Genomic DNA, 16,834 nt, shown 5'->3' on the forward strand with positions numbered 1-16,834 from the left:
TCATCCACTTTTTGGTTGTCTGTCCCCCAGGGAGGAGGTCACACACAGTTCCATGTAATCGGTTCCCTCTTCCCTACCCATTCTCCCTTTACCCTCCCTGTTTTGCCACTCACACCACTGGTCCTATAGGGTTCATCCGTCCTGGATTCCCTGTATTTTCAGTTCCTATCTGTACCAGTGTACCTCCTCTGGTCTAGCCAGTCTTGCAAGATCGAATTCGAGTCATGGTAGTGGGAGCGGGGAGGAAACCTTTAGGAACTAGAGGAAGGTTGTATTTCTCATCATTGTTACATCGCACCGTGACTGGCTCATCTCCTCCCCTAGACCCCTCTGCAAGGGGATCTCCAGTGGCCTACTAATGGGCTTTGGATCCCCACTCCACACTCCCCCCATCATTCACTATGGTAAGATTTTTTGTTCTGATGATGCCTTACACCTGATCCCTTCAACACCTCGTGGTTGGATAGGCTGGTGTGCTTCTTCCATGTGGGCTTTGTTGCTTCTGAGCTTGATGGCCGCTTGATTACCTTCAAGCCTTTAAGACCCCAGACGCTATACTTTTTGATAGCCGGGCACCATCAGCTTTCTTCACCACATTTGCTTATGCACCCATTTGTCGTCAGTGATCCGTTCGACACCCCATGATCACACAGGTTGATATGTTGTTCCATGTGGGCTTTGTTGCTTCTGAGCTAGATGGCCGCTTGTTTACCTTCAAGCTTTTAAGACCCCAGACGCTATATCTTTTGATAGCCGGACACCATCAGCTTTCTTCACCACATTTACTTATTCACCTGCTTTGTCTTCAGCGGTTGTGTCGGGAAGGTGAGCATCATAGAATGCCAATTTACTAGAAGAAAGTATTCTTGTGTTGAGGGAGTACTTGAGTGGAGGCCCAATGTCCTTCTGCTACCTTAATACTAAACCTATAAATGTAGGCTCATAGATCTATTTTGGCATATATTAGGTTTTGCTACAACTTTTATAAAATGAACATTCATGTGAATATCATATAAGCATCTTTTGTAAAATTACAACAGAATCCTTCCCGTTACGTATCTAGGACCCCTGGCTTTAAAACCACATTGATCCCTTCTAGATTTTATTATGTGGAAAGTTAGCCCTCCAATTTTGTCTGTCTACTTCCTCTTATAAAAGATAAACCTATGCTCCAACATATCCTTTTTCATATGAGAAAATGCCAAATCCATTTTTTAAATTAAAAATCGTTTTATTTGGGGATCTTACAGCTCTTATAAAAATCCATACATCAAAAAAAAAATCCATGCACCAATTGTATCAAGCATATTTGTACGTATGTCACCATCGTTATTTGCTAAACAATTACTTTCTTTTTTTTAAAAACAATTACTTTCTATCTGAACTCTTGATACCAGCTCCTCTTTTTCCCCTCCTTCCACCCTTCCACCCTCAAGACCCCTTGATAAATTATAAATTATTATTAATTTCATATCTTACACCAACTACTGTCTCCCTCCCCACCCCACGGTTTCTGTTGTTAATCACACACACACACACACCCCGGGGGGAGGGGGGGAGGGAGGTGTTGATCAATGTGATCACCTCCTCTCTCCACCTTCTCCCCTACCCTTCTGGTATCTCTCCTGCCCCTCCCCTCCCCTTCTAGTATCACTACTCCCATTCCTGTTCCTGGATTCCACATGTCCTGAGCTCTTATCTCTTATCTGTATCTGTGTACATGCTCAGGTCTAGCCCACTGTGAAAGGCAGGACTGGGACCATGATAGTGGGGGATAAGGAAGCCTCAAGGAGCCAGAGGAATATTGTGTTTCATCGGTGCTATACTGCACCCTGGTTGATTCATCCCTTCCCTGTGACCCTTCTGTGAGGGGATGTCCTATTGTCTACAGATGGGTTTCAGGTCTCTGCTCCAATGCCTCCTCATTCTCAACAATATTATTTTGGGGGGAGGTGTTTGTTTGGATTTTCTGATACCTGTTACCCAATCCCATTGGCACCTCATGATCACACAGGCTGGTGTGCTTCTTCCATGTGGGCTTGTTGCTTCTCTGCTAGATGGCCGCTTGTTTAACTTCAAGACTTTAAGACCCCAGATGCTTTTCATAGAAAGGCACCATCCTCTTTCTTCACCACAGTTGCTTGTGCACCCATTTTGTCTCCAGCAATTGTGCCAGGAGGGTGAGCATCACAGAATGCCAGTTTGTTAGAACAAAGTCTTCTTGCATTGAGGCAGGGCTTGAGCAGAGGTCCAAAGTCCATCCACTACTTCTGTTTTTATGAATTAATGTATTGACATATATACACACCTATGTTTACACCTCAATCCATAGCTTTGCTTCCTGGATCTTTCCTCTGTTTCCTTGTTCCTTCCTCATCATGCTCATCCTTCTTCTGCCTCTTAGTAATGCTTCTCAGCTAGATTGCTGTTGCTCCAATGCCCCCAGGATCTGTATGTCCTCCTCATTGCTGATTTTAATTCCCTAGTTGTTTCCTGGTCATGGGGACACACAGAGCATTGTTGGCTCACCGCTCCCTTCCCCCGCCTCCTCCTCCCCACAAGTCCACGACAGAGGACACTACTGGGGGCACAAAGCAGGGACTATCGTGGAACGGTCCAGTCCATTGCTTTCTCCTCGAGCTTGCTTCCCATGCCTATCTCACAAAGGTAGGCAAACCCAGCAATAACGGAGACACAAGAAATGATTGAATAAAAAGAGGGGGGAAGATAATGATAACGGGGGGGGCGGGGAGGGCGGGGAGCATATGTAATTCCAGGTCTGTCTACTGACCGTTAAGACTCTCTCTCCCTTGGTCCTGGGGGTTTCTGGGAACTGTCCCTCCTAACCTGAAGTCTATTTTGGGGGCTTCTCAGGGGCCTTGTGGCTTGGCTTTGCTCCCGTTGCTGTTCTGATATGTTCCCTTCTTGGTTGACCCCACTGTTGGGGATACAGACCGGACTCACTGCCTGCTGTGTGCCCCCAGTAGTGTCCTCTGTCGTGGTGAGCTCCCGCGAGGGGCCATCATGTCTGGAGCTGTTGTCGGCCCGACCGTCCTCTCTGTGCCTTCGCAGCTCCGCGCAGGAACGTCGTCCTCGGGCCTGGTGTGCCAGTATGGGGTCTAGACCCTCACTCTCTCTTCTTCCTCTTGGTTTGCTTCCATGTGAGGGTGGCATACTGGCCCTCTCTGTAGGTTTAGCATGTCCTCTGTAGCACATGCTTCTAGGGAGGGGGTCAGTTTACTCTGATTGGGGTTGGCCCTGTAGCCCACTCTCTTCCTAAGTTGTTCCGTGTGGTTACATTGCCCTCAAGGCTTGGTGTGCCATGGTGGGGTCTGCACGCACACTCCCAATTCTGTGGAGAAATAACCAGTACGCTCCCCCTGGGTGGATCAGTGCCCTGCGCCCCCAGTGCCATCGTCTTCCTTTTTGCCAAATTCATTTTTAACTTTTTTTTGAAACTAGTTCTAAATTTCCAAGAGATATCTTTTTGTCTTCAATTTGTTTCCTCACATCATCCCAATTTCTACATATTTTCCCAAAGCACTTTCCCCCCCTCTATTCCTAAATTCTCTGCTCAAGAAGAAACTGCCTTTTTTCCAAAGACAACCTCAGTCCAGTTTCCCATGAGATGTGTCACGGTAAGTCCCTCTAAAGCACTGCCTTTGTTCTAAGCTAACAAACTAATTAAAACGAAACAGTAACAGAAGGCTCGAATTTGAATAGCATTTTGAAAGAACGTGATACCATCGGCACTATAATTCATGTAACAAATAGAGTACATGCTGTAATTTATTCCATTCCCCTTTTAAGACAATAAAAACTAATTTTTAAAAATCATTTTACTGGGGACTCTTACAGCTGTTGTAACATTCCATACATCAAGTGTATCAAGCACATTTGTACATATGCTGCCATCATCATTTTCAAAACATTTCTTTCTACTTGAGCCCTTGGTATCAGCTCCTCTTTTTTCCCACCCTCCTCTCCCCTTCCACCCTGGTGACCCCTTGATAAATTATAAATTATTATTGTTTTCATGTCTTACGCTGACCGCTGTCTCCCTTCACCCACATTTCTGTTGTTCATACACCTGGGAAGGGGGAGGATTATGCATCGATCATTGCAATTGGGTTCTCCCTTCCTCCCCTCCTCTCCGCACCTTCCTCCTACCCTCCTGGTATTGCTACTCCCATTCCTGCTCCTGAGGGGCTTATCTGACCGGGATTCCCTGTGTCGTGAGCTCTTATCTGTGTACCAGTGTACATGCTCCCGTCCAGCCAGAAGTGAAAGGCAGGACTGAGGTCATGATAGTGGTGGGTGAGGAAGCCTCAAAGAACAAGAGGAATGTTGTGTGTTTCATCGGTGCTATACTGTGCCCTGGGTGACTCATCCCTTCCTTGTGGCCCTTCTGTGAGGGGATGTCCTATTGTCTACAGATGGGTTTGGGGTCTCTGCTCTGACTCCCTCGTTCTCAACAATATGTTTGTTTGTTTTAAACTGATTTTTTAAAACTGATTTTTATACCAGCTATGTTTAGTTAAATGTTCAATGTATTTTTTTCTTTGCAACATCAATTTATTCTTACTACACACCACTTCCTAATGGCAATTGCTGTAGGATTTAAGAAATACATTTTTAAAATAACTAACACTGGAAACAGTTTCAGTGAATTTTATTTTTCAAATGTTTGAGACTATGAATACTTTTAGAATGATATTTCCAGTTAGTGGACAATATTATCTGATTTGTCAGAAAGACGAAGTTTCTAATTTTGAGTATAAAATAAAGCTTAAGCATATTGCTGGTGGAAATATTTCTTTGCCAATGTATTATGTTATATTATATATTTATTAAAACACTGGTGTTAAAGTTTAATAAGACAAATATCAGCTTTCGTTTAAAACATGGCAATTCTAAATTGATGTTTTTCTTTTAAAGCTGTCTGTCAGTCAAGTCTCTAGCACAAATAATATATATGGAAAATATATGACAAAATCGTTATCCCTTTAGAATTTAACCCCATTCTAAGCACCCTGTGCAATTTGTCTCCTTTGTTTTGGACAAGTTATCAGGGGAGAGCAGTCCCTGGAGAAGAGCATCATGCTTGGTAAAGTAGAGGCAGCAAACAAGAGGAAGGTTCTCAACAAGATGGACTGGCAGTGGCTCAACCATGGGCTCAGACCAAGGACAGTGTGAGGACGGTGCATGCGCGGGCAGTGTTTCCTTCTGCGGGGTTCACCGGTCGCTGTGAGTTGGAACCGACTCAATGGCACCTCACAACAATTCTTCTCTCTAATGGCACCCGTCGAACGCTTCCTTTCTTTCCTCTTCTCTCTAACGGCACCCGTCGAACGCTTCCTTTCTCTCCCGTAGTCTGGACCGCTGGGAGCAGTTCTGCTGTGTCTTCCTGATGGCAGAGGGGCGGCTTTTCGCGCTTACATTCAGCAGAGTTTTAACTCTTCCTGTTACTTTCGGTTTATTTAAATAAATTAACCATCCTAAGAGTCCCCAGGGACAGACCCAATTAGATGTGCGTAAATTTTAAATGTCCAGGCCTTTCTTTTCTACTCACCATCTGTGTCCGTGTGGGTACTTTAGAGAAACAAATCCACAGGAACTCCTGTACAAGAGAGAGTTTTATGTAAAGGTTAAGTGCAGATCAAGAAAACATCCCAACCCAGTGCTGCCCAAGCCCACAGTCCAACATTAACCCATATGTCTGACACCAATCCACAAAATCCTCCTCCATCTCACAAAACACACACTGTGACACTGACTGCAGGAGGAATCAGTGAACGTGTGAGCATCTCAGCGCTGGCAGGGGTCTCCACACGGCTGCTCCAGCACCCAGGGCTGCATCGGGGTAGGTCCATGTGGCTTCTCCTCAGGGATGTCTTGCAGGAAGTGAGCCTTGCCAGCTGAAGCAGGGATCTGGCTAAGGCAGCTGCACCCTGGTCCAACCATAACAAAACAAGAGACCCGAGAATTAGAAAGGCGAGGCTCACTGAGCCATTTATCTCGCCACCCTTCAATTAACCCCACATGTGTTTATCGGCCAGGTTGGCACAATAAACTAACTGCCTCACCATAAATGCTGCTTTCATTGTGCCCACTTGACCTCCTGGTAGCTCTACTTTCATCATTGGAGGTAGAAAGGGGGAACTGATCACAAGGATCTACATATAACCCCCTCTCTGGGGGATGAATAACAGAAAAGTGAGTGAAGAGAGACGTCAGTGTAAGACATGACAAAATAATAATAATTTATAAATTATCGAGGGTTCATGAGGGAGGGGGTTGGGGCAGGGAAGGAAAGTAAAAATGAGGAGCTGATACCAAGGGCTCAAGTTGAAAGCAAATGTTTTGAGAATGATGATGGCAACAAATGTGCAAAAGTGCTGGACACAATAGATGTATGTATGGATTGTGATAAGAGTTGTACGAGCCCCAATAAAATGATTTTTTTAAATGTCCAATCAAAGCCCTGGTTTCCAAGGGCATCTGCTGGGCCAGGTAAATTCAGGCAGGGGTCAGCTCAGTAGCACATGATGACAATTTTTTGGAGTCCCAAAGGGGGAATCATGATAGATTTTCTCAAAGGACACAGGACAGTCATGGGGTGGGGGGGTATTATGATCCTGTAAGGATCTCGAAAACCGCATTGCTGAGAAAAACAGCAGGAAAGTTTGCTGGGCGTTTCCCCATCACCACGGTGGACTCGCTCAGTCTTCAAGGACCTCAAGGGCTGTCCTAGGAGCCGGTGCCGGGGCTTCAGTGGAGAGCAAATGTTTGAGAGTGATGAGGGCAGTGAATGTACAAATGTGCTTCACACAATGGATGTGTGTCTGGATTGTGATAAGACTTGTATGAGCCCCTAATAAAACCATTTTAAAAAATCAACAAAAAGCTATGACCCCAAAATAAATAAATTTTTTAAAAAGGGCTATCCTAGTATAATGTTATCGAGAAACTTTATCCCCTCTACCCTACAGCCCTGTTCTCAGACTTCCTTTTTTACTTCAAAAACTCAAAGAATGTTTTTAAAAAGTAGTGTGTGCATGATTGGAGTCCTTGGAGGATGCAAAAACTACCTTTTATGGCAGGGTGTAAGCTGGAGAGCACAGAATTCTTGGAGAAACAGAAACAGTGCTTTCACAAGTGTATAGACCTCGATGCAAGATACGTCGAGAAACAATCGCTCCACAATTTGTTTTTAATCATTTTATTGGGGGGCTCATACAGCTCTTAGCACAATCCACACATATAGCCATTGTGTCAAATACATTTGTACAAATGTTGCCGTCATCATTTTCAAATACTTTTCTTTCTACTTGAGCCCTTAGTTTTTCCCACACCCTCACCCTCCCTCGCTCATGAACCCTTGATAATTTATCATTTTTTTTTCAGTCTTACACCAATCGCTGTATCCCTTCCCATTTTTCTGTTGTCCGTCCCCCTGGGAGGGGGCCATACGTCGATCATGGTGGTCAGTCCCCTTACTCCTCCCATTGCTTCTCCCATAGTTGGTCCTGAGGGGTTTATCTGTCCTGGATTCCATGTGTTGTGGGCCCCTATCTGTATCAGGGTACATGTTTTGGTCTAGCCAGATTTGTAAGATAGAATTGGAGTCATGATAGTGTTGTGGGGAGGGGGGGAGGAAGCATTAAAGGACTAGAGGAAAGTTGTTTCATCGGTTCTATACTGCACCCTGACTGGTTCCTCTCTTACTTGTAGCCCTTCTGACAGGGGGTGTCCAATTGACTACTGATGGGTTTGGGGTCCCCACTCTGCCCTCCCTGTCATTCACATCGATATGATTTGGGGGGGTGTCTTTGATGATCCCATCAACACCTCATGATCACACAGGCTGGTGTGCCCAGCTAGATGGCCGCTTGTTTATCTTCAAGCCTTTAAGACCCCAGACACTATATCTTTTGATAGCCGGGCATCATCAGCTTTCTTCACCACATTTGCTTATGCACCCACTTTGTCTTCAGCGATCGAGTCAGGAAAGGTGGATCATTCCACAATTTGATATTTTTGTTAAATAAAGGTTTCTATTACTTTCTTGCAATGCTTTTTTACTTAACCCTTGTATATAGAAGTAATATATATGTTTACGTATATATGTATATATATGTGTGTGTGTGTGTGTGTGTGTGTGTGTGTGTGTGTGTGTGTATTCATGGAAGTAGCCCTATTTGCCTTCACCCTGTCCGGATTGGGCTGTAATAATAGTTTCCTTTGCTGCCTTTAACTCTTGTGCTGCTCCCACTGTCTTCTTTTACCTTGAACATTTTGTGCTGACTTCCCCTTATTGTATGAAGATAAGCCTCTTAAGCCTTCTCTGTTCATAGTCTCACCTACTGAGGAAATCCCACCAATAAGGCCTGTTAGAACCATCTCAGAGTAAGTGTAAATAGATTACAAATGGCAGTGGATGAAAGTGTCCAGTGAGTAGCAGCCAGGAATACCAAATTGTGAACTTGTAACATTAGTCCTGGTTCTTAGGAGCCCATGTTTCTATCTTCTTGGTTTGGGGCAAAGTTCCAGATGGTTGAAGCATTCTTTGCACTCAAAGAATATCTATGGAATTGAAAGGCTAAGCTAATTACATCATTCATATTCTTCCATATTGTGACTCATTTGTTTGCAGAGAATTCAAATATTGAACTTCAATTGAAGCAAGATTCTTAGTCCATTTTTTCTGTTGTCAATTTGTTATATCTCTACTGTAATAAACAGCAAGCATATGGATGATTCACTTCCTTTTAAAAAGGGATTGCAGATAAGGCATCATCAGAACAAAAAATCTTACCATAGTGAATGATGGGGGGAGTGCAGAGTGGAGATCCAAAGCACATTAGTAGGCCACTGGAGATCCCCTTGCAGAGGGGTCTCGGGGAGGAGATGAGCCAGTCAGGGTGCGATGTAATAATGATGAGAAATACAACCTTCCTCTAGTTCCTAAGGGTTTCCTCCCCGCTCCCACTACCATGACTCGAATTCTATCTTGCAAGACTGGCTAGACCAGAGGAGGTACACTGGTACAGATAGGAACTGAAAATACAGGGAATCCAGGACGGATGAGCCCTATAGGACCAGTGGTGTGAGTGGCGAAACAGGGAGGGTAAAGGGAGAATGGGTAGGAAAGAGGGAACCGATTACATGGAACTGTGTGTGACCTCCTCCCTGGGGGACAGACAACCAAAAAGTGGATGAAGGGAGACGTCGGACAGGGCAAGATATGACAAAATACCCATTTATAAACTATCAAGGGCTCATGCGGGAGGGGGGAGCGGGGAGGGAGGGGAAAAATGAGGACCTAATGTCGGGGGTATAAATGGAGAGAAAATGTTTTGAGAAACGATGTACAAATGCGCTTTACACAATTGATGTGTGTATGGATTGGGATAACAGTTGTATGAGCCCCTAATAAAATGTTAAAAAAGAAAAAAAAAAAAAACAAAAAAAAAAAAAAAAAAAAAAAAAAAAGGGATTGCAGATAAGACAATGAATGATTAATGTGAACAATCTGACATGCCTCCAAAATAAATGTGGAAATAACAATGAAAGCTTTCATCAACGTCCATTGTAGACTTTTTTCCTCTGCATAACAATATGGAAATGGCTTTATTTATATTCTTTCTCTGACTGAACCAAGCTACTTGTGAGATGTAACAAACGTAGGGAAAACAATATAAAATACAGTTGTAGAACTCAATTAAGTTTTAGAAAGTAAATACCCAGGTCAAGAAATAGAACCCTGACAAGGTCCCAGAAAATCCCGTGTATGTGGCCCATTTTTTATCTGTCTCTCCGTACTTCCTCTCTCCCTTTCTTCCTCCCTCCTCACTCTCCTCCACTTCCCTGTAGCCTTCAAAATCCTCTCCTTTTGATGTAAAATCATTTTCTTTGATAATAGTGGTAGAGAGATTACTGGATCAAATGGCGTTTCTATTGCTAGTTCTTTAATTAAGTGTCATACTGTTTTCCATCATAGCTGCTAGTGTTTGCAATCCCCCCAGAATCGTATGCGGCTTCCAGTCTTCCCACATCCTCTCCAGCATTTGTTATTTTCTGGTTTTTAAAAAAAATATTGATGTGAGATGGTATTTAAATATTGTTTTAGTTTGTTTTTCTCCTATAACTAATTATTGAAAGCTGTTCTTCATATAGTCACTGGCTTCCTGGTGAATTGTCTTTGTGAATTGTTTATGTCATCTGTCAATTTTTAAATCGGATTATTTGTGTTTTTATTAGGTGTTGATGTTTTCTGTGGGCTTTTGAGATTGGCCCTTTATGCAATCTATCATAGCCCCCATTTTTTCCTACTCTATGGTTGTCTTTCCACTCTTCCGGTGAAGTCTTCTGGTGTACATACTTGTCGTTATTGAGGAGGTGCCAGACCTTTATTTTGTCTTAGGTAATGTAACTGTTTCTCATTCTTTGGTAGCTTGGTTATGCCTTGTATTCACACCCTTAAAGTTGTCCCTGTTTTTCAATCGATGGTCTTTATGATGTTAGGGTCTATCCATACCTCTGTTGATTTGTGCAAGTTGACACATTGCCAAATTATTCCCAGTGGTTTTCTGATTGAGCCATTGGGGTTTTCTGTGGATGGAATGGGATCATCTACAGAGTTTTACTTCCTCTTTGCCAATTTGGATGCCTTTAATTCCTTTTTGATATCTAATGACCAAAACAGTTTTAAATAAGAGTGGTGAGAAAGGACAACCTGTCTTATTCTGTTTAGAGAGAAATGCTTTCCGTTTCTCTCCATTGAGCAAAATGCTGGCCATTGGTTTTACACATATGACCTTTAGTATGCTGAGAAATTTCCCTTCGATCCCTATTTTGAGTGCTTTTTAAAAAAATCAAAAACGAATACTAGGTTTTATCAAATGCCTTTTCTGTACCAACTGATGTCATCATTTCATATCTTATTCATATTTACTTCTCTTTTGTTAAAATCGCCAGTGGTTTATAAATTTTGTTCATTCTTTCAAATAACAAACTTCTTGTCTTGTTGATTTTTTCTCATTTTTGTCTTCTGATTCATTTATTTCTCCTCCAATCTTATCTATTATTTCTTTCCTTCTTGTGACGTACAGTTCATTTTGCTGTTCTTGTTCTAAGTCTTGTAGATGTTGGCTTAAGGTGTTGATTTGGGTTCATATTTTTGATGTGTGTAATTACTGGTATACATTGACCACAGAGTGTTGCTTTTGCTGTGTTCAAAGGTTTGGGTTTGTTGTATTTTGTTCTCATTTGTTTTGAAGAATTTTTTTTCTCTACATTGAATTTTATTGGACTTAAGTTCAAATAGGTCTTATAAGCTGATGAGGTATTAAGTCACAACGGAAGAAACAAAGAATTTAATATGATAGAAATTTACATTATGAATAACACAGTTTCTAAAGCCAATTTTTCTTTCAGTATGAGGCTTCCTTGGTCCTGAACATAAAGCCTTGTTATTCAGAATTAAGGCACAATCTAGATGGCTTAATTGAAAATGGTCCTAAGACTAAGGCGTTCCCAAACATTGCTTGATCGCAGTACTTTATCATTATAATCGCTTACTGGGCTTTAAGACAGTCCTATCAACTCTGTTTTCTCATTTGTATTGAGATTGCCTGTTGCTTCTGAGATATGATGTTTCTATATTTGGATCTGTTTGTGGGTCAAGTGGAATGAGAGTGGAAAATATTTCCTGTGCACAAGTCAGAAGTGTTGGAGGGTCAAGGGTGGCTGGGTCATGTGTCAATAGCTTATTCTAAGCTGGCATTGATGACAAACAAAGGGTGGTTACTATTTCCTGTCAAGGTCCCAGTCTCAAGGGAGGCTTTTGCAGCTGCCAGAGAGTGTAGGCCAATGATCAAAATAGTTGTCACGAAGAGAGGGAGAGAAAAATGTCCGAAAATCCCAGCCCATATTCCAAGAATCCTCTTCACTGGAGCTGGGGCCAGGGTCAATTTAACACATCCCTCATTGGCGAAGAACCTGTGCATATTTTTCAATCCCAGCGCTGCAAGGAGATAATGAATTTTAGGCTCATTGACACTAATTTCCCCCAGTGTGGCTTCAACCAAGTTCCACTTCCCCCAGTGATGCCACCCTCCCAGGTAAGTCCAGGGAGGGATGCCACTGTCCAAGTGTGGTGGGTGTGGGGAGTGAGGGACACATTCACCACTTCCTTTATCCCAATGCCATGGACTAACATGCTGGGGGAGAGGCCTGCCCAGTGGCACCTTTCGGGTCCACAGAGAATCCACAGTCTTTTGTGGACTTCTTACATGCGCTTCCTCCCTCTGAATTACCCATTGGTGTCTGGTTCAGGAGCCTTGGTGGCATAGTGGTTATGTTTGGGCAGTGACTGCAAGAAAGGCAGTTTAAAATTAGCAGCTGCTTCTCAGGAGAAAGACTGGGCTTTCTACTGTAAATACCCTGTTTCCCCGAAAATAAGACAGTGTCTTATATTAATTGTTGCTGCCAAAGATCCGCTAGGTCTTATTTTCAGGTGATGTCTTATTTTTCCATGAAGAAGATTACAGTACACATTTGTTGTTGAACAACAAAAAAGGAAATTTATTACCTGTATATGGTACAGTAGTAGTTGTCATCACAAACCAGCATAACCAGACAAACTGTGAATCCTACAGTATCAAGAATTTCTTGTTACTACCATTATTTCCATGTACAACAATCTATGGTATATTTACTCATAATCTATGGTACATTTACTTGCACTTCCTGTCTGCTCCGGCTATGCTGCGGCCAACAGTGAGCTACATGGCGGTGCCCGCCACAACAGTCCAGAGTCCAGAGTTACAGTAGCTTTTGGGGGCCTTATTTTCGGGGAGGTCTTATTTTCGGGGGATGTCTTACTTTCGGGGAAACATGGTAGTGACGGTCCTGGAAACACAGGGGGCAGGTCTATCCTGTCCTGTAGAGTTGCCGTGAGTCAGACCAACTCTATAGCAGTGAGTTTGGGTTTGGGGTTTGGTCTGGTTCAGCCTTGGTTCTACCAGGGAGATTCAGAACTCAGGTTTTTTATTCATCTCCACCTTTTTGAGATCTTTACTTGGAGAGGGTAGCTACAGCTTGTTGGCTACATGGTCATGTTTTCCCCCAATGTGTACTCTTCAATGTTAATTCTTTTTAGATTTTAATAAAAGCCCTTGTTTGGTATTAATTATGCAACAATCTATGGTGGTGGTTTCCTCAGGAATAGAGCCTGGCCTGCGTCTTGCAGTGGAATGGATCACCATTTAAACATAATATAAACCAAAAAAACAAACTCCGTGCCAACAAGTTGATTCTGACTCATAGTGACCCCATAGGACAGGGTAGAACTGTTCCTGTGGGTTTACTTGTTGTAACTCTTTGCAGGAGCAGAAAGCCCCATCTTTCTCCTATGGACCAATTGGTGGTTTTAGACTGCTGACCTTTAATTAGCGGCCCAACTCATAACCACTTTGCCACCAGGGCTGCTTTCCTAAATATAAATATATCGTGGACATAGAATTAGAGAACCATTATCATTTTAACTGGTCATCAGTTCAGCTTATCTGAAAATAACCCTTTATTGGTTTTTAATATTTAAAACCTTTCCCTAGAATTAACTTGCTCTAAGCTTTATGAGTTAAAATCACATTTTGGAGGTTTATTACTGAATTCTACACTGCCTTGAATAAGGACACAAATTCGATGGGCTGCCAGGGTTAGGAACCAAGACCCTCTTGCCAGTTTTTTTCCCCCAATGGATTTTTCCATTGGCAAGTTTTATTGGACAGTACCAGTGCAAAGTATCTGCTAGAGTATAGTTTATGCTTTTTAACAAATAAAGTTGTACCAGGCTGGCATTAAATATATTGTTCCTAGAGTACTAAAATAAATCAAGTTTAGACTAGCAACTGAATACATTTCAATACAAGGAGAGCCTTTTCTTTCCTTCTGAGGTGATTTAGTGTGCATGTGAATGTTTTTATGCTGTACAACTCTTGGTTAGATTCTGTTCCATGCAGGCACAATTTACTATAACTCTCAAAAAGAAAAGAACTTAAAACACAAACTGAATTGTTTTCTTTTAAAATCTAAAAATTAATCTTTTCAAATATCTGGATTTTTCAGAATTCATTTCAGCTTACACTGCTGAAAGAGCTATTTCTAGATTGGTGTGCCTCTGCTTTGGAGGGACGTCCTTAGATTGACCCATAGATCAGGAAAGCAAGCTTCCAGGTGTTTCTCTACCCGGACGTGATTTAGAACGTTGACCATGCGAACACGGGTAATTCTGACTCCCTTTACATTCTCCCCACCAGGCTCCCTTCAGTTGGTTTCTTTGTCTACCTATTCCAAATGACTAGTTGAATGTGTGTTTTCTTGAGACAAAAGTCATGATTTGGGCCTTGGTTCAGACCCATTCAACTTTCTTTTTCTCCAACGCGTCTCAGTCCCCTCCTTGTTATCATCGCTGCATTTCTCAAACCGGTACCACGAGTCACATCATGACCTTGAGCAAGAACATGTGGGGGAAATGGCACCAACACATCCCGTGTGTTGGCTCTACATAAGAAACATGACACGTTCGTTTCATTTCTTCTTAGCGCATGACAATTAATTTGCAATTAGCACTAGGAGCCCTCCGTAAGCAGTTGGGACTTTCTCTCCCACAGGATCAAGACCTTGTTTTGTCTGAGGCTAAAGTAAAGGTAAAAATGCTTGACTTGATTAATTTCTACCAGATCTTGTTTGTGGTCTCCTAGGAACCAAAGAGATTGTTGTGAGTGTGGACGACGATGGAGTCATTTCTTTGAACTTTGAGTGTGATAAGATGTCACCAAATTCTGAGTTCACCTGGTCCAAGGATTATGTATCAATTGAGGATTCTGCACGGCTAGTAGCTGAAAGTAAAGGCAACAAGTAAGACCAGGTTCATGATGCGAATGGGTTTCCTTTTAGCCACAGGAACATGAAGCACCCCCTTCACGTGTTTTTTTAATTACTTGGAATAAGGAGATGAGATGGCAAATAAAATTCATGAAGAATTAAAAGAAAATCATGAAGAATTAAACCCTTAAAATAATCCTTAGAAAGTGCTTTTCACGTCTGTCTACATGCTTTCTAATATATTATCTCATTTATGGTTTTAGAAAAACTTGGGTAGGTATAAAATTGATTATAAGATTATTCTCATTAATTCTAAGAAATTTTGGAATCTTAAAGTAGTGGTGAGGAGCCTATGGGGTTGTTGGGAAGAACTTAATACTTGCTTCAAGTTATGGGAAATTAGTGGATTAAGCGTAATCTCGTCAGCTATTTTCACCACCACTTATGAGTGAGAAAAACTCAGTCACAGGGAGCAAGAACAGATGCCTTCTGATTCCCTCTCTTGATTCACTAGCATGCCACTGATTAACTTCTGTGGATCTCGTATTTATTTATTTTTAGTGGAGGAAGGGGGAAAGAATTGATTTTGTGTTCCAGCACTTCTTGTTAGCTCTGATTCCAAGTTTTCTTTTTCACTTCGCCTTGCTGAAGTGCCAACTCTCCTGAATTGTATGTGCTAAAACACAGCATTTGAAGGGAGTGTTCTATTACAATGAAGCCCAGTACATCTAAGAAATAAAATGGAAAAGATGACAATGTAGTTGGAGTAGGGCAAGGAAACACTGTCATTAAAAGACATTTTCCTGTCACTTGGCTATAAAGTTCTTGAAGTAAAGCTAGCATTTCGTCAAAGAAAAGAAACACTGTGTTGCTTCCCATCTCCATGGATTGCCAGCACGACTCACTAAACAGAAAACAGGGCAACTAGACGGTTGGTCCACTCACTTACTTGTTTATTCCACAAATATTTCCTCAGGTCTGTGCTGTTTGTTCCAGGCATGGCACTAGGTGGGGGATACAACAGCAACTAACACTTTCTGCACCTGCAGGTAGAGAGCTTATGTCGTGGGGGTATCTAGACAATGAAACAACAGCACCCGCCAGGGTGACAAGCTCAGAAAAGAGGAACCCAGTGGGCAACATAGGGAAGGCCCCTGGCAGCGGCAGTAGCCGGTCCAGTCCTGTCCTGTCCGGTCCTGTCCTGCTCCACAGCAATTGCAGAACAGCTATGTATCTTTACGCCAGATTTGTATTACTAGACAGTAGGCTTTAGTCCAGCAAAGAGGGTGGGAACAGTGTTCCACATAACAGGGCCGGTGTGTGCAAATGCCATCCTACCCACAGACAGGGCAGAACCCAGATCCACTGATGCCACTCACCTGCATTTCTAAGAAAGTATTTTGTTCTAAAGGACAAAAATGACGTTTAAAGACCTTGGGATGGAAGACTTGGGAATTTACTCCTGTGATGTAACAGGCACTGATGGAATAGCTGCGAGCTACTTAATAGATGAGGGAGGTAAGTTTGAAATCATTTCGTTAGTGAGTCTACTATTGCTAAATTCCTCAAGTAGTCACCAAGAAAAGTGAGTTTTGTTTTATTAGTTTAAAATTTGATGCTCTTTTTTTCTTTCTACAGAGGTGAAACGCTTACTTGCTCTCAGCCAGGAACACAAATTTCCAAGTAAGTATCAAAAACACATCAACAGAACTTAGCCTTTTGCTACCTATGGACTTCTGGAATAAACCAGTTAGTACCCTGTTTCCCTGAAAATAAGACAGTGTCTTATATTAATTTTTGTTCCCAGGGATGCGCTAGGTCTTATTTTCAGGGATGTCTTATTTTTCCATGAAGAAGAATATGGTACACATTTATTGTTTATTGTTTTATTAAAAGAGACCTCGCACTTCCTGTCTGCTCCCGCTGGGCTGCAGCCAACAGT

At 42.3% G+C, this 16,834-nt stretch overlaps 1 protein-coding gene across 2 annotated transcripts in view; it reads left to right on the forward strand.

Moving 5' to 3' along the window:
- MYOM1 (myomesin 1) overlaps window positions 1-16,834 on the forward strand; it is a 178,278-nt gene that overhangs the window by 128,194 nt on the left and 33,250 nt on the right. For both annotated transcript variants that reach the window (XM_045296152.1, XM_030887323.2), the window contains 3 exons: window positions 14,769-14,925; window positions 16,304-16,410; window positions 16,531-16,575. In XM_045296152.1, coding sequence (XP_045152087.1) covers window positions 14,769-14,925; window positions 16,304-16,410; window positions 16,531-16,575 — 309 coding nt within the window. The remainder of the gene's footprint in view (window positions 1-14,768; window positions 14,926-16,303; window positions 16,411-16,530; window positions 16,576-16,834) is intronic.

This window comes from Echinops telfairi, unplaced genomic scaffold (genome assembly GCF_000313985.2).
Source record: "Echinops telfairi isolate 266 unplaced genomic scaffold, ASM31398v2 ScPeMD7_7400;HRSCAF=8409, whole genome shotgun sequence".
Taxonomy (NCBI): domain Eukaryota; kingdom Metazoa; phylum Chordata; class Mammalia; order Afrosoricida; family Tenrecidae; genus Echinops; species Echinops telfairi.